Genomic DNA, 17,952 nt, shown 5'->3' on the forward strand with positions numbered 1-17,952 from the left:
ACAGCTTGGTAAGAACAGTTGTTGCACGCAGTCAGTAACCCTCCACTTACGCCAAATACTAAACAATCCACCTGAGCTTTTAAGCAGAAAGTGTACTGCAGCATTTAACAAACATCATGCATGCCTTTTTTAAGTCGCAAAACACAAATCAGGACAGGATTGGCTTAAATTGTAGCTGGAAATGAGATAGTATGACTTATAGATGCTGTCTTACCTCTGATAACCGACATCCATCGCACCGTTATTAACTTCCATCACTGCAGTTTTTGTCTGGATGTTGCCGTCTTCGTCTTTACCACAAAAGCCATTACATTAAACAAAAATGTTTTGGACGTCATAACTGTGCGCGTGATTTGACCTCTGTGTACTGCACTTTTACCATTTTAAAATCCGTTTTGCTCTTCATATACAGCAGATATATGAACCCCTGCCAAGGAGTTCAATGAAATGTTTTCCATCAGTTTTCTATAATTGATTTCCCTTATCTTCTCCCACATTGATCCTTTGAAGAGATTTGCCTTCTGTCCTCTTGGCTCTTTTAAAATAAATTGAGGGACCCCACTGGTCCTAATCCTATGGATGGTGATGAGATTTGATGATTGATGATTTGATCCCGTCATTAAATCTAACAGTCTCAAAAACTACAGTGAGCCCTTGATCCTGCAGCATCTCTGTTCCAAAGATTTATTTTCTTGGAAGCTGAATGTTCTGTTGTTGACAGACAATAAATTAGTTTCACTAACAACAGTACTTTCAAACTTGCAGGGAATACAGTGAGTGTAACACTGAGAAAGTAAGGAAATCATGTTTCTCTATCATCTCAAGACTTTATCCTATCAAACACATGTGACCATCCATTAAGTTTAAGGAGAACTCTTCACGTACCTGAGCTAAACAGTATTACCATAGGGCATGATGATACTTTAGTATGCAAAAGTTAAAACAGAATCACTGGTGTTTTATGTTGGTTAAACTTTAGTTTAATTACATTAGGATGATGTAACACTGTCTATAGAGAGGGGAAGTCCCTCCACTTCTAGTGGACCGCCATAGGACATTAGTTCAGAAAAATTATGTACAGTAGTCAATGTGTAGAGAAACAATGCTTTGATTCTGGGTAAATTGTGCCATGAATCACACATATGCTGACAATGTGTTAATGTTAATTTGTTTTGCAAGTAAAGAAAGTCACAGTTTGTCGCAAAACTATTGAAGTAAAAGACTGTGAAAATACATAATTACAAAGACTACTTGAGTTGCGTAGGTGAAATCATACCTTTCTCGCTCGCTGAAGCTACAATGCCTGTGTGTTTCATACCAGGATGTACTCACATGAGCAACAGGGTTTGCTCATTCTTTTGCTTCCCAGCTGATAAAGATCAGGGGCTGTTATCACAAAGTTTCCTAACACAAAGAGTTGCTCCTTGTGACGAAATTCTAAGAAAATTCTTAGAATTGTGATGTTTTCTTAGAATTTCCCCTTAAAGTTAAGACTAGGTCCTTGTAAAGATAAAAGTTATTCACAGAGCATTTTAGCACTTAAAAGAGCTCCTGAGGATGAAAAACTTTGCAGAGCAGGGAGGAGGACTTTTAAGAGGCTTAAGAGTTTCTTAATCAGAGGACAAAATGGAAACACAAAGAGGAAGGAGAAATAGTTTCTAAACACAAAGTGACAGTGAGTAAATGAAAGATACAGATGAGATTGTGCAGGGAGAGTATTTGTGGTTGATCTCATTAGGGATACACACGTTTCCCACCTAACACCAGAAATAAAATGATCATAACAATAAGATATTTGGAAAACTGGAAAAACTCAACAGTGTAGCAGTGATGAGTTGAGTCTGTCTCAACCTTCCATCAGCAGAGTGATCACACTAACAATGACGCTTTCACAGTCAGCAGTTCATTTCATTTCCACTGGGTGTCCACACCTTGCAGTCTCACAAAGAAGCGTGTGGGTGACAACCAATCACATCTGTTAAAAGAATGTATCACACCTAGCAACAGGGTCAAGCACACCTCCTTTCTGTCTCTTCCTTGCTCAGAGTTGCTCTGAGAACTTCCTTAAATCAGTCCTAGGCTTGGACTCTTCACGAAAAAATTTTAGGCTAAGTTAGGAACTCTCTGAGAGTGTTCTCAGATTGTTTGCGAGTACAGCCCCAGGAGTTGCTGGATAAAACATAAAACACATAAAATATAACGTTACATTTGTGTGTGGAACATAGCGAAGTTACGTAGCTAGCTAGCTAGTGTAGGTGATATTGTGCGAGACAAGAGATATAGTTCACTGAGCAGTTTTACACAGTGAGTAGTACTATGACAAACTGCAACTTTCTTGACTTGAAAAGTTATGTTTTACATTGACAAACGTGTGTAATTTGTGGCACTAATTGGGATCAAAACATTATTCGACTCCTCCGAAATAATGTCCCACTTCGCCTCCCTATTACAGATGCAATAACAACTCATGATATTAAAGTTTTACCACAGTGTAGATCTCACTGCGATCCAGACTGGCTACTTTCTGCATAAACACTTGTTTTTAAATGTCATGTCTTGTAGGTGAATTAAACCTGCTCAGCTGACAGTCCAGAAGAAATCTGTCTAAACGAAAAGAACTCAGTTCAGTCAAACATCAGTGAGAGGTGCTCCAGTGTCTCCAGTCAGCATGTCCAGCTTGTTTCTGAAGAGTATCATAATGTGAGGGAGGATATGAGATTGAAGGCTACAGAGAGGACAGGCCTCGATGCACATCAGGTTGTACTGACTGGAGCAGAGCTTTGAATATAAATACTAAGTCAGGTGCCGGCCCAGTCCTCCAGTGGTCGAATCTGATCAGTCAGCAGATATTGTTCGTCTCCTGAGTTCACATTCAAGGAGTTTTGGTGACATTAGCCCAACTGGGAAAGGTGTTCAGCTGGAACATGGCCACACCCCATGTGTTAATGGCAATGTTGATGGTTATGACTCCGACAAAGTTCAGAATGAATCCAGCTCTGGCCTGGAACAACCAGAAAAATACAGCATAAATGACCCTGGCACAAGGTGATATAGTGTCCTGTCAGCATTGCATTTGCTGCTCAGTGTGCCTGAGCTTAGTTTCCATGGTAATATTCAGGATATTGTACGTAAGCAAATAGATAATAATGATCAGATATAAGGATTAATATAAGCTGCTTACCTTAAAACTACATATGAGCCTTTTCCAAAACACTGCATGCATGTCAGCCCACTCACTTATTATGGGGTCTCTACCATTTTTGATAGGACTTACCATGTCTATGACTTTAAGGTTGCCGTAGGAGAAGGCGATGGCGTTGGGTGGAGTGGCCACGGGCAGCATGAAAGCCAGCGAGGCAGCGATGGTGCAGGGAAACATGACGTACAGTGGGTGTATCTTGATGGCGGTTGCCTGGATATTAAAAGAATTAAAAGGACATCCATGAAATGAGACTCGTGCACATGCACCCTGTGCCACAACGATCAAGATTTATAAAACAGAATCAAGTGTAAGCAAAAAAAAATCTGTATGCACATTTCTGCCTTTGTGAGAACACACAGTTTTAGTCATGAATCTACAGAGTTTTATGCATGTGGCCCCAGGAAGTCACTGTGCCTAGGCCATAGCTTGTGAATGAGCCTATTTCCCAAAATGTCAAAATGTCAAAGTCTCACCATGGAGGCCAGTATTGGCAGAAAGAGCGTGGTGGTGGCAGTGTTGCTGGAACATTCAGTGAACATGGCCACCAGCAGACACAGCAGGATGGAGATGGCAAAAGGAGGGATGCTCTGCAGTGGTATGAGACTTTCACCGAGCCATACCGACAGTCCAGATTTCTTTATGCAAGGTGGGAGAACACACGTCAGCATCCAAACATTTATAGACATGATTACCACCAGAAACATGTGGACTTGATGATGAGCTGCATTACTTCACTTCCGTGTGCCAACGCAAAACCTCCTCCCAGAAGCAAAAGGATGTTCCAAGGCATCTTTTCATGGACAATGTCCCAGTTAAGCAGAGGTGAAGGGGCTTCAGCAGGGGCCCCTAAACACAAGGAAACAAGAAAGAGCTGAGAATGATATTTTAACACAGTCATAAATAATGACATATCAGACCTAACTGTAGAAAAGTGTATTTTTATTGTCTACAGATAAGACGCTGTGACCATAAATGTGCTCCATAAAGATAAAAAGAAAATGTGATAAACAGGAAAGTCATTAAAATCATAACTAAATGTGGTGTTGTAACTGGATTTGGTCTTTTAAACTTGTTTTTTCTCTTCTCTGAGGTGAGAAATGGACTTTGGCACCTCAAAGTCTGCTTCATAACCTTTAAACCAAGTGTGTGTTAATCACTGTGTCACTCCTCTGTGTACAAAACACTGCGTTTCCACTTTTTGATGAGTACCAAAGAACTTGTTGCTTATAGGCAGGAGCAGGACACGCTTAACTTATGTTACCCAGGGGAAGAAAAATCATCGATACAGAAGTGTTTGTCTGAGGAACAGCACAGCATGTACTGTTGTACAGGCTTGACCTTGAGGCTATCAGGCTACAACTCAGCAAAGAGCTGGGATAACGTTTATTGGGAAGCACTGAATCAGCGAGATGGGTCGTCACGGGGAGCAAGTTATTGACTGTATCTTAGAGTACACAGAGAGAGGATAGGCGTGCTTCTAAAACAGCACTATCGTCTTCATGTGACAGACTTAACATGACACAAACATAAAATGTGATGCATCAGTGGATGAGCACTTCCACTGTGCTGTCCGGACGTGCACAGATACAGCTGAAAAGAGATCAAGATCCTGCCCTCTTGCTTCAACATATACAGTACGGTGTTATTCCCTGGTCAACATGCTAATTTATGTATTTTTTAATCACAATTTTATTAATGTTGCTCAAGAAATGACAGAACAAACATGAAAATAAAGATATACCACTTAAATTGGCACCAAGGTTTTATATGAGTTTTAAAGGGACAGTTCACCCTTTAAAACTCGGACAGTAGTGCTGTTTATCAGTCCAGATTGTTTTGGTGTGAGTTGCAGAGTGTTGGAGATATCAGCCAGAGAGATGTCTGCCATCTTTTGCAGTGCTCAAAGCGCCCACAAAAAAAAAATCAACATAAAACTCAAAAGCAACATCCAAATCATAAAATCACAGACCTTGTTGTGAGCAGTTTCATGTGGGAACTATTGTCTTTCTGCCAAACTACACCTGCCAACTGTACCACTGCGCAAAAGGGCGCATGAATCTACTGCTAGCTCACTTAGCGCCACTGAGCTAGCTAACATTACAGCTCAGCTGAGGGGGACAACATTAATGGTTACATCTAATGCTTTTATGAGCATAAGCCTCTCATCGATGAGTAGATGCACACTTCCTTCTGCATGGTTATATGATATGATGATATGATGATGATCTTGAGTAACCAGGTCATGATTTCTGGAAAGAGGCATTGCTGTTGAGTTTTTCAAATGTATTTATTTGGCACTTTGAGCACTACAAGCCGAGTGCCATCTAGTTCTATTATGTCTAAGATAAGGCAGGCATCTCTATGGCTGATATCTCCAACACTCTGCAACTCACACCAAAACAATCTAGACTGATAAATAGTAGCCTGAGTGTCAGACTGAAGCTCGCAGAACCTTCAGTCTGACATTGCCTCCATTGAAGGCGATTTACAAGGGGGGAGGGAATTTGATTTTTCCCTAACCAATCAGTAGAGATCAACGACTCACCCAGAATCTGACGTCATTAGTATCCATGCCTCGGGGGTGCCGAAAACAAGCGAGCATTGCCCGTTTAAAATGTCTCCGTCGTTGTGCACGCCCAGCTGCATCGGTGTTAAATCCAGTTTAGCAGCTTCCTTAATTTGGTCCTCCATTAACGCGAGTAGTGGCGAAATACCTCGATAGCATCGTTCATTGTTGCTATCCTCACCAGTTACCCACCGGTGTACAGCTTGACATCAGCGTGGCGCTGATTGGCCAATCGCTAGACCCGCCCACACCCCCGGCGTTCATTGGTCCATCCATCGTTTGGACGAGATAAATTGCAAATTCATTGCAGTATGCCAGACCAGAGATGCAAGCCTGCTCAGTTGAGTGGGCGAGGTCTATGGTCTGGAACCAGGCTAGATAAATAGCACTACAGGTAAGAGGAAACATATGTATTTTTGTTTTTGAGGTGAACTGTCCCTTTAAGACAACGACAAACACTGTGTGTTGTCACCATGTCTTGGATTTCTGAATCTTGAATTATGATCCTCAAAAAGGTGCATTGTTAATTTGTTTATACACCTTTTTTAAAGTAAGATAAGTATAACAATGCACCTGTTGCACACACAAGATCATCACGAACATGCCAGCTGACTTACCATCCTCAGACGTCCCCCAGCATCTGGGCAAATTGGATGGGATGCAGAAGAAGAGTGCAGACATCAATATGGCCACGGTGCCGTCTGTGACATACCTGGTGAGAAAACATAGAAAGAGCATTGATAGAAAAAGACCCTTCCCTGTTTTCTCCTCCTACATTTGTTCATTGCTTTGTAAATTCTTCACTTCCTTTCTTTCCTAGGAGTCATAAAAAGCTGTGTGACAAACAGTTGTACTCACGGTTTGTCTTTGTTGAAGAGCACAGTGGCCCAGCCGGGGATGAACCCAGGCTCCCTGGTGAACCACAGAAGAACCAACAACGTGAAGATGACCAACACACAGCTCTCAGCGAAGTTCATCCTGCCCAGCTTCTTGTACTCGTCTTTGATTACCTGGTACGCCTCCCTGTCGCCATCTTTCTGTGAGCCACATCCAAAGGATTTTTTCAAGCTGGAATTACAATACATGAAAAAGATGATGTTATAATCTGGATGCTTTCACAGCAACAAAATATCAGAACAGAGACTGACGTAAAACTTACTCAAAACCCAAAAACATAAACTGCAGCCACAACCAAGACAGGGCAAGCATCAGTATCATGTTGGGGAATGAGAAGCCAAACCAGCTGGCAAAGTTGATAATGCCTCCGTTTCCTGGGAAAAGTCTGTTGATGATAAAACATTGAGATCAGAAAAAAGTCCACAACTGTCAGCAAGTTACAGAACTTTTTGTCTTTATAACGAGGAAGTTAGTCTTGTGATTTTGGCCATCAAACCACTTTTTCAATAATTTGGAATATGGCATTGCCCTTGTATGGCGCCCGTCTAGCCTTCCAACCACTCAAAGCACTTTTACACTACTTGTCACATTCACCCACTCAGACACACACATTCACACACTGGTGGCCGAGGCTACCATACAAGGTTGAGGAGGTGGGAGGAAAGATGGGGGACAAGAGAGAGAGACAGACAGATAAGAAAGCATATGTGCAGGTCGTACTCATCAATCTGGCCTTTCATGATGACATTGGGTGTGGTTCCAGTGAGGGTGGCCGTCCCACCGATGCTGGCAGCGTAGCAAACACTCAGGCTCATGCCCTTTGTCAGCTTCAGATACCTCTCCTCCCTCGTCAGTCTGCGCTGCTCGGCCTCTGGACTCCTGTCACAGATTTCTGGAAGGACAGAGGCAATACCATCAGCATTGAAAAGACATCTTAATTGTTGGAGTGTCGAATGAATTTACTGCTTGGGTGTCAAAGCTTTACCAGTTTCTGTAATTGCTTAATTTAGTGACAAGTTCTTATTGGATTTCAAGAGTTTGTGAAAGATTACTTTGACAAATATTGTCAGAAGCTCATTTTTTTGCCTAATAAAAAGCTGCAGTACTTAAGCTCCTCTACCTCTCTGTTCTGTTGACCTTTTATTATTGTTTTCTAACCAGGCTGTCACTTCAAAGACAAAGTTAAAAAAAACTTACTTGATTCAATGTCTTTTTCCTTGATTTCCTTCATGTCTTTACTGTCACCATCTTTAACTGCATCTGAAAAATACCATCAGAACAACAGTAAAAAAAATAGCGCCCAACAAGCTGAGAAATATTCTCTTCAATTAGTTCAATGTAAAATTTAAAAAGAATTTAAAAACGGTCACTGTCACACACAGACGTTGATGCTGCTGTCCTTTGGTTTGACCTCTTTGCTCTCTTTGGTGTCGTCCATCTCGAATGACTCGTTATCCTGACCGCCCTGGTTGTAATCCCTCTCCTCAGCGTTGGCCTCTGTATCGCACAGCTGCTGCAGCACAGCGTTGGCGATGGGCAGCATCATGGCTGTGGAGGCTGTGTTGCTGATCCACATGGACAGGAAGGCTGTGGTGCTCATGAAACCGATCATCAGGCTGGAGAGGGCGCAAATAAATGATTAGATGGGAAGAGAAAAAGAAATGATATGACTTCATACATGATGTGTCCAAAAGTATGTGGACACTTGAACGTTTTAACAGGAATTTGCTCCCAGTCAGCCTCTAGAGCATTACTGGTTCTGATAAGACCTGGCTACCAGTTGGGTTACCAGCTAATCTCAAAGGTGCTGGATGGGGTTGAAGCCACTCTTTGTCCACATATGACGACAGGGGTATCCACACACTTTATACTGTAGCTGCAGTATGTATGTGTATGTCTGTAAAGAATTATGTTTCTTACAGAGATGGCTTCACGCCCACAATAAGCAGCACTTGAAGGGCGATCCTCCTGTGCAGGTTCCAGTGCTCGACAGCGATGGCCACCAGCAGCCCGCCAATAAAGAGCATGTTGGAGTCTTTGAGGTACTGGATACAAACCTGGATAAGGAATGCAAAAGTGAGAACTCAAAGAAATTGCTTATTGAAATGTGTGTACACAGATACAGACGTGTACTACCTCGCCTGATTCCATGATGCCCATCATGGGGAAGAGAATGACAGGCAGCAGGGCGGTCACAGCCAGAGGGATACACTCTGTGCACCAGTACAGCGCCATGAGGATTATTATAAAGCCACATTTTGCCTCCTGCAATGACAGAAGAGGACTGGGTTGATTAACGTGCTTAATACACAGTACATGTTACACATAAAGGCACTTGACATGTGTACAAGTGACAGCTACTGTAAAGAGTAGCACTCAGTAATGCCTGGCAGGAAGCTACAACACACCATAAACTTTTAACCTTGGCTAATTATAGTCCAGTTAGCGTGGTTAACCATTCTCTGATAACTGTGAGTACATTTGTTTGAACTGGAAGAGGCTGCATGTGCACTTGTTGTTGAAACATTTGCAGCCAGTCATAAAGAATCACATAATAAATTTCATAATACATAATAAAATTACACAATAAATTTTAACATAAAAAACTCTAGAATCAAACCAAACAACAAAATAATGGCTGCTTGACTCATTTTTCTTTAACATGACTACATTTTATTTCTTGTTTTGCTACATGTTCCATTTAGATTCTTGAACTCTTGTTAAGTTTGGAGCTATACATAAGTGTATTGTTGGTTTGTTGCATTCACATACATGGTTTATAATTATGCTATACAGAGAGAGAACAGCCAAACAAGAAAAAATCAAAGAGCCACAAAAATGTTCATCTTTTAAAGGGAAAGTTCACCCCCAAATCAAAAATACATATTGAGGCCGGGGTGCGGGGGGCCTCCTACCAGTGGGCATCCAAGAGGCATCCTGATCAGATGTCCAAACCACCTCAACTGATCCCTTTTGACGTGAAGGAGCAGCAGCTCTACTCCGAGCTCCCTCCAGATATTCGAGCTCCTTACCTTATCTAAGACTGAGTCCAGCCACCCCACAGAGGAAACTCATTTTGGCCGCTTGTATCCCCGACCTCATTCTTTCGGTCATTACCCAGAGCTCATGACCATAGGTGAGGGTTGGGACGTAGATTGACCAGTAAATCAAAAGCTTCACCCTCCGGCTCAGCTCTCTCTTCAACCATGACTGGCACACCAAACCGTAGATCAGTCTCACGCTCCCTTCTACCCCCACTCAAGATACTTGAGTGCCATCTATCTAGCTATCACAATCGATATCTCAAACACTTGCCAATCACACAAAAACAATCTAGATTGAAAAATAGAAATACAGGTGAGAGGAAAAGTATGTATTTTTCGACGTGGGGCAAACTGTCCCTTAAAATCTACAGGTAGAAACAGACTGTAGCCTTTGATTTAATGGGACTGACTGAGCCCCTGTACAGTCCATAGGGACTTGGGTTGGGAACCGGAGGGTCGCCTGTTCAAGTCCCCGTCCCGACCAAAATATGGAGTGTGGACTGATAGCTGGAGAGGTGCCAGTTCACCTCCTGGGCACTGCCGAGGTGCCCCTGAGCAAGGCACCGAACCCCCCAACCGCTCGGAGCGCCTGTCATGGGCAGCCCACTCTGACATCTCTCCACTTAGTGCATGTATAGGTCCAGTTTGTGCATGTGTGTGTCTGGACCTGTGTGTAATTGACAAACAGAGTGAAAAATTGAATTGCCCCTTGGGGATTAATAAAGTATATAAAATTAAAAAAATTAAAATTAAAATAATCCCACTTTTCAATTTGTCAGTTAAAGATTAGGCTACATGGTGACAAGGGTCACTGACAGAGGTTTTCCTGGACATGTTGCAGCTAAGAGGACAAAGTAAAGCTTGTTGCTTTATGTCCTTCCACACTGACCCTTTTTGATCACCATTTTCATTCTGTTGCAGTAGTTTCGGTAAATTTGTCTACAGATTTGGATACAGTACTATTGGAACCCTATTTTTCTTTCTCAAATACACTTTGTGGATTGACAAATTAATTTGGAAAAACAAACAAGACAGGGCAGAAAATAGATTCTCATGTATAATCAGTTTCTGAGTGAAATTCTATTTTTACAACCTCTCCCAGTAAATTGCATTTTATATGTATTACAAAATACTGTATTATGTTCTAATACATCAGTGACGGAGCAGAGACTTCCTCACTAAATATTAAAGTTTCAGTCACTGTTGTCTCCAGCATCCCCTAAATATCATGAGTGACTCCCCTCCTGTATATTTCTTTGGTTGTCTCAGACTTGAGCTCAGCTGCTGCTGTTTGTTCAACAGGTCTCTGCTCTTCTCTCTCCGGACTCTTCAGTGGTAGAATGATATTTCCAATCACTTATATCATTACAGTCATGTACAGCAGAATTAGCACTGATTTGCCTCATTAACATCTAAACAAATCTTCAAATAACACCACCAAGACAATCTCTCCAACATATTTCTTTGCGTGTCATGCATCATCAGTTTTACAACAGAGTTTTATTACATCTAAGGTCAGGGCACTGTGGCCTTTGCACTGTTTTCTACTAGTTATCATTGCTTCTGGGATTTTAACCTCAAAAATCTACTGTTGCAGCCACGTATGAGTTTATAAACGAGCAGTAAAAGACAGCGATGTGGTTAATGTGTGATTATGTTTAGGCACAAAAACCACTTGGTCATGGTTAGGAAAAGATCTTATTTTGGGTTAGAAAGCCCAGTTTCGGTGGCACAAGTGCCGCTAGAAATGCTGCAATGTCTCGCTTAAAAACAACCTGTTTTGGTCTGCAGCTTGCCAGCCGTCTCACCTATGTGTCCCACCATCAGCCATCCGCTTTACCTCCCAATGACAGTCAGCTCATGTAATTCCACATGTAATTGAAGACTACTGCACATTACTTTAGAAATGCTGACATGATAGGCGTGAAACATATATGTAAAGTATCCGTGGTTTGCAGAAACATACAATGCCAATGTTTCCTCGGGGTGTCTACAGGTATCAGACATTTAAATTTAATACTTTTTAAGACCTTTCCAAGATCATTTTAACCATATTTAAGACTGATTTTTTGCCAAATCCATTTTTTCTTACAAAGGTAAGTATAAAGGTAAATAGTATACATGTGGTCTTGTGCGCAGGTAGGTTATATTTGGGAATACAGTTATTAAGGTGACTAAGGTTGATCAACCTTTTTGCCAACAGGTAAGTGCACGTACAAAGTAAACATTAGGTTCAGTGGTAGGTTTAAAGACATAACATCAGAAATGTGGACTTTCATGTAGAAGAGCGCACTTAATTTTGACAAAAAGAAATTAAAAGATGGATAAATTAAATTAGATAAAATGTTTGTGCCAATTAAAACCTCACAGATTCAAATTGAAGGTTATTTAATGACTTTTACAGCCTAATATTTCTTATAAAAATTGAATTTAAGACCTGCAGACACCCTGTTCCTCCGGGCGACTGCGCTGTAAAATATCTGAGGCCATGGTAAGGGGGACCTTTGCAATGAAAATTGATGTTTGTTATCATTGGCAAGAGATGAAGGTCGAGCATCATAATGAAACGGCTTCTTCACTCAGGCAGGTGTGTGCACGCGGCCACCTTAGCCCTGCTCAGAGTTGCACTCTGCCTTTAATTGCACATATTGTACATTATCATTTTGAAGGCTCTCTAACTTTGTCACAAACAGTCTGGGAGAAGCATTGACCATGTACATGACATCTCAATCGAGACACCTAAACATCAGAGACACATATTTAAGCCTTTATAGACATCCATGTTAGGTGGCATTTGAAGGCTCTTGGTATCATAGCAGTGACTGTAAAACTTCGGATTATATGTCGTGTATCAGCATGAAGTCTAAAATATGTTTGCAGATATGTCCTGCTACAATAAACAAAAACACATGCACATGCTGATTTTCTTACCGGGGTCGGGACGATCAGGGGCAGAGGCAGAAGTAAAAGAGGTGTCAGGACTATTACAATGTAATTCCTATACCTCCACAGCCCAGAGGAAAAAAACCCAGCCATGATCCACACAGTGTGATCATCCAAAGTATTCAAGAGTCAGAGAGAAAACACACAATTAGTGACACGACTGTGCTATCTAAGACACAGTAGTAAAGTCACAGTATATATAGTGGTATATACAGTATGTGACCCTGAAAAAGGGATTAAAAATTAACTTTATAGTGAGGGTCCAGCATGTACAGGGTGTGTTTCCATGTGCCAGGAAGGGGGTAGGTAAGGTAAGCAACCAGGAGCAATAATCTATGGAAGCAACTTATCTTTCTTTATCTTGACTATAATATGCAACAGCTGCTTTGTCTGTGTGAGGTGTACAGTGGTGATTATCAACACTATTTCATACCTATGGGCGCTTCATGTGGCCACGGACGGAATAACATTAAATCACTGGTTGTCAAAGTGAGCCACACACACTGCACAAATTCATGACACTGCATGTTAACCCCAAAGTAAACCAAATAAAATTATATCCCTGACTACGCCTGATAGGAACTACAAAGTGAGGTGTCGAATGTCTTGCTGAAGGAGTATTAGGACAATCTGTAACAACACAGATCCATTTGATAACAGGGTTATTGGCTTTGTAAATAGGTCGCGTGGGTGTAACGTTAATGACACAATGTGATTCCTGCGAAAAGCCACAGAGGGTGAAATGTTGACAAACCAGATCATCCTCCTACTGTGTGCGTGTGTGTGTGCGGTGTATGTGTGAAGATAAAAGGTCAAAGGGAGTCACGGGAGGGTGTGATGATGAATGTTTGAGGACATCCTGAGGCTGTATCAAGTTATAGGCCAAGTCCCTGACAGTTACTGCACAGGAACAAATACTCTGAGTAAAAAACTAATTAGTAAATCATTTGTAATTTAACCAAGTATAATCTAATCTTCCAAACACAAATTATTTCAAGGAAATATCAATAATCAAAAAAGATACGTAAATGTGACTAAAACAAAATAGGACACGTGCGTTTACTTGGGTGGGATTGTGTGTTGTGATGTATGATATAAAACAGGTGTTTACGGGCAAAGTGTGGATCAATGAGGAACAACAAGTTCACTGTAAATAAGACTGTAAACAGAGATACCACATAATATTTTTGCCTATACAAAATTCTCTTAAGGGTCATTTATTTACACATCTGTAGACGCAACATTTGTCACTGTGTGACCTTGGAGTTAAATCTTTGTTTGCTTTTAGAATGGTTTTATGTTGAGCTATGAAATATTTCTTTCCACTTTTGACATCCAAAGTGATCAAAGATCATTTTTTAAAATGTATAGTTCAAGTGAAACATAAAAAGGTACATCACAAAGGTAAAACAATAAACTCTTATGTCTGTAAATAGAATAATTCTGAAATATGTGTAGTTTATATAGTTAAAAAATTAAATACTGCAACAAAGTTTTTCCTTTATTTTCCACATTTAGACAACAAAAGATTCGGAAAATAAACAGTCACAGGAGAGCAGGATGGACTCTTGTGTTTGAGGCACATAATACTCTTTTTAAATGGCAGAAAAAATTATTTAAAAAATAACACACATTTACAAATTGCTGTTTTTTTATCTGGACAACGAGGGAATGTCCCATAATGACATAATCACTAACATCTTAACAGAGGCCAGATTTAAGAGGCTTGCACTGCTTTCCCCAAAGTGCCCTGTCTGCACTTACCACTGGTCAGTGGGGGTGGGAATCACCAGAGGATCCATGATAGGATATTATCACGATACTTACGTCACAACACAATATTATTGCAATTTTAAATGTGTTACAATATGCTGAGTCCATCAATCCATTCAACTGTTTTCATCCGCTTATCTGGGGCCGGGTCGCGGGGCAGCAGGCCAAGTAAAGCACCACAGACATCGCTCTCCCCAGCAACGCTTCCCAGCTCCTCCTGGGGGACCCCAAGGTGTTCCCAGGCCAGATGGCATGTGTAGTCCCTCCAGCGTGTTCTGGGTCTGCCCCGGGGCCTCCTACTAGTGGGACGTGCTCAGAACATCTCTAACAGGAGGCGACCAGGAGGCATCCTGATCAGATGCCCGAACCACCTCAACTGACCCCCTTCAACACGAAGGAGCAGCGGCTCTACTCCGAGCATATTACCTTTTTTCAACTCTAAATTATGTCCCCAAAGAAAAACTTTGTCAACGTCTGTTTTATCTAACAAGATAAAGTTTCACTCTGTTCATCACACCTCAGCCATTTTTTTTTTTGCAGCAAAATGTATCCAGTGGACTAAAAACGCATTTGATTATATCATTCTAGTAGGCTACCTTAATTAATTTGTATGTGTAATGTTAACGACTTTCATAATAAAAAAATCGATACTTGGCAATGTGTTACGATACGATATTGCCACACAAAAAAAACGTGACACTACCCTCTATCGATTTTTTCCCTGACCCCTACTTGTCAGAGGGATCCCGAGTCAGCATCAAACCTCATGTAAAACCATTAAACACTGCTGACTTCAAGAATCTCTCCACATTAATTAAAGAAATTATAGAAATGAGCATTCCACTGATTTGTTACATAAAAGTCTAGAGTATACCTGTGAAGGTGGTGGAGGTACCTTTTCTGTTCCCCAGCCCTGCCCCTGAAAGGGTCGCTGCATACAGGTGTTCATCTTGTTAACTCTCACCTGTGGAGCAAACAGAAAGACATGTGGTCTTATTGTCATCACAATGTGTTTTTGTTCCTGCCATCATTTTACAAAAATATCATTTTTCTGGTCTAGAACCTTCACCAACCTACCTCACTATACATAGAAAGAGATCTTATCCTTATAATCTGATATATTTTTATTGAAAAAAAATATAAAAACATGCTTTCCATGCTCCACCAAATATTTCAGTTCTTCTCTGAAGCTTTCGTAGTGTGGGTTTATATCAGACATGCATTTTTATGAATTAAGCTATATATATAAAGTTTATCATCATCATTTATAACCAGCGATTACCATGATAATAACATTTTGTTTGGTATCTTAATTTTTTTATCTGGTGTATTCTTACATGAAAAAGAAACTGATTTTCCGAAGAACAGAGTTGTTATTGTCTTTCTTACATTGGTGTAGATTCTCAGATGACTGAGAACAGATTTAGCTACTAACTGGAGGATTAGTACACACAAGAGAGAATTATCCATCAACAAGCAATTATTAACTCCAAAACTGAACTCGCGCCAAGAATTTCAAAGTGTAGGCCGCCTTCATGAATGCAGCAGTAGGGTGTGTTCAGCTTGGTAATTCTCGTTAACTGTCAGTGGATTCCAGGGAATTGAGTAAATTAACCACATTTATTTGTAATTTGTCAAGCGAGCGTGCCAAACGTGCCTTCCTCATAAAGTACTTAAAATAGCAGCTGTTGGTTGCTTTGTTACATTTACAAAACTGACTATGACTAACTGACTCTTCTGCTGCTATCTTGTCTGTCTTATATCTGTCCTCTGCTATTCCTGCCCTCAACTACATGACGTGTGTGATATTTATCAATTTATATACAGGTATATTTTATAAGATGTGCTGTAATATTCTAGCTATTTCTAGAGTGCCTTTAAACATCTAGCAGGGGACTACAGATGCAAAAAAAAAAAAAAGAAAAAAAAAAGGTAATGCTTTATAGGTCAATTTTGGCTCATTTCACTTTTTTCTGTAGATCAATGAGCATCATATAAGCCAATAACTTTCACCCCATTTTTCTAAACTGGTTGTGGGAGGAAACTGGAGTACTTGGAGAGGGCCCACACTGCCATGAAAGGTTTGCTGCTGTCTTTTATTCAGTTTTTATTATTTTTTGAGCAGCCTTCTTCTTGTGCACGTATTCTGAATAAACTGACATTTTTTGGCATTGATCTCAGCCTGTGAACCTTTTTTCGTGGCTGCCCAGCCCAGTTGTGTTGGTGTGTGGGCATCTCCTCTGCCGTCCTTTCTTGGTTGTCTATTGTGCCGAGGCACGCAATACCCCCTTTACACCTGGCATTAACATCAGTTTTTGTGATCGGATTGCAATCGGATTGCTCTTGACCACATGAAAGTACAGGTGTAAATACACTTGAAACGCATTGAGGATGGATTGTTATCCGATCTGCCAAACCACTTCTGAAGGTGGTCAGGAACGCATTGTGACCACATCCAGGGGCGGACTGGCCATCTGGAGGTTCTGGAGAATCACAGAACGGCCGGTACTCCAGGACGGCAGGTGGCCGCTACGCAGTCATCACCGTTTTTTTTTTGTTGTTGTTTTTTTTCTTTTTTCTCCCTGATAATCTACTGTTCCACGTCCAGTCCGCTAGGTGGCAGCCTTTAAATTGGATGCCAGCCGGCCCATAGATATCTATGAGCCTGCCGGCCGCCAATCAAATTGAAGAAGAAGGAAGCGCATACCGTATGCGCACCGGTTGTTGTGGGCTGGGCCGAGTCAAAGTCCAGGGCTGTTTTTTAGTCCCAGTCCGTCCCTGACCACATCGGACACAAGTGTAAATGCAAATGCGTCTCCAATCCACATGCAACAACTCTGTGGGCAAAAATACGTAGGCAAGGTGCGCCAGCTGGACACAGGAAGAAGACAACAACAACCACCCTCACCAGGTAGCGACTGCCAAGATAAAGAAAACATGGATGATAGCCGAGGATGGAGTAAACAGTGAGACGAAGTGTCTGCTCTGAAAAACAAGGAGTCGTTGTTGTTGTTTTTGTTGTTGTTGTGACGTCAGTGGGACGGATCTGGATGTGGACACCGGAGACTTATGTTAATACCAGGTGTAAATGTATGGGGTCAAGCACTATGCAACTGCAATCAGATCACACAAAATGCATGTTAATGCCAGAGGGGTATTCCAGGTAGGAGGTTCAACAAACTCTGAGTCTAACCCTGAACTCTGAGTTGAGAAACTCTGAGTTACCGGTTCCAGAACAGCTGATCTGAGTTAGTTCAGTCAACTCTGAGTATGTTGTTCAGTCAACTCTGAGTATGTTCACTCTGAGTTAAACCGACAATAAAAAGCCATCATCAATGGAACTCCGACTCCACGATTCACCATGGCAACAGGTAAATAAAAGACAGGCCTCCATTTTAATCCAGTGGATGCAGAGATATTAAAGCATGTGTAGCAGACGGTGCACGTTTATCTTTAAAAGGAGAGCCTGAGTCAGAGCGAGGAAAGTGTAAATAAGTTAACCATAAAGTTAATAAAAAAGTTTTATT

General features: G+C 41.2%; 1 protein-coding gene across 1 annotated transcript in view; it reads right to left on the reverse strand.

Annotated features, from left to right (window-relative positions):
- Positions 1–1,051: 1,051 nt before the first annotated feature.
- The window catches only part of LOC126406457 (solute carrier family 13 member 2-like), an 18,042-nt gene continuing 1,141 nt past the window's right edge, over positions 1,052–17,952 (reverse strand). Inside the window, exons 2-14 of the mRNA XM_050070749.1 lie at positions 15,300–15,389; positions 8,802–8,930; positions 8,586–8,722; positions 8,046–8,281; positions 7,863–7,925; positions 7,386–7,557; positions 6,928–7,050; positions 6,627–6,836; positions 6,386–6,480; positions 3,933–4,048; positions 3,676–3,837; positions 3,275–3,412; positions 1,052–3,001 (exon numbers count right to left, since the gene is read on the reverse strand). Coding sequence (XP_049926706.1) covers positions 2,873–3,001; positions 3,275–3,412; positions 3,676–3,837; positions 3,933–4,048; positions 6,386–6,480; positions 6,627–6,836; positions 6,928–7,050; positions 7,386–7,557; positions 7,863–7,925; positions 8,046–8,281; positions 8,586–8,722; positions 8,802–8,930; positions 15,300–15,374 — 1,785 coding nt within the window. The 5' untranslated portion in view covers positions 15,375–15,389 and the 3' untranslated portion in view covers positions 1,052–2,872. The remainder of the gene's footprint in view (positions 3,002–3,274; positions 3,413–3,675; positions 3,838–3,932; positions 4,049–6,385; positions 6,481–6,626; positions 6,837–6,927; positions 7,051–7,385; positions 7,558–7,862; positions 7,926–8,045; positions 8,282–8,585; positions 8,723–8,801; positions 8,931–15,299; positions 15,390–17,952) is intronic.

The sequence above is a fragment of the Epinephelus moara genome, chromosome 2 (genome assembly GCF_006386435.1).
Source record: "Epinephelus moara isolate mb chromosome 2, YSFRI_EMoa_1.0, whole genome shotgun sequence".
NCBI classification, from domain to species: Eukaryota; Metazoa; Chordata; class Actinopteri; order Perciformes; family Serranidae; genus Epinephelus; species Epinephelus moara.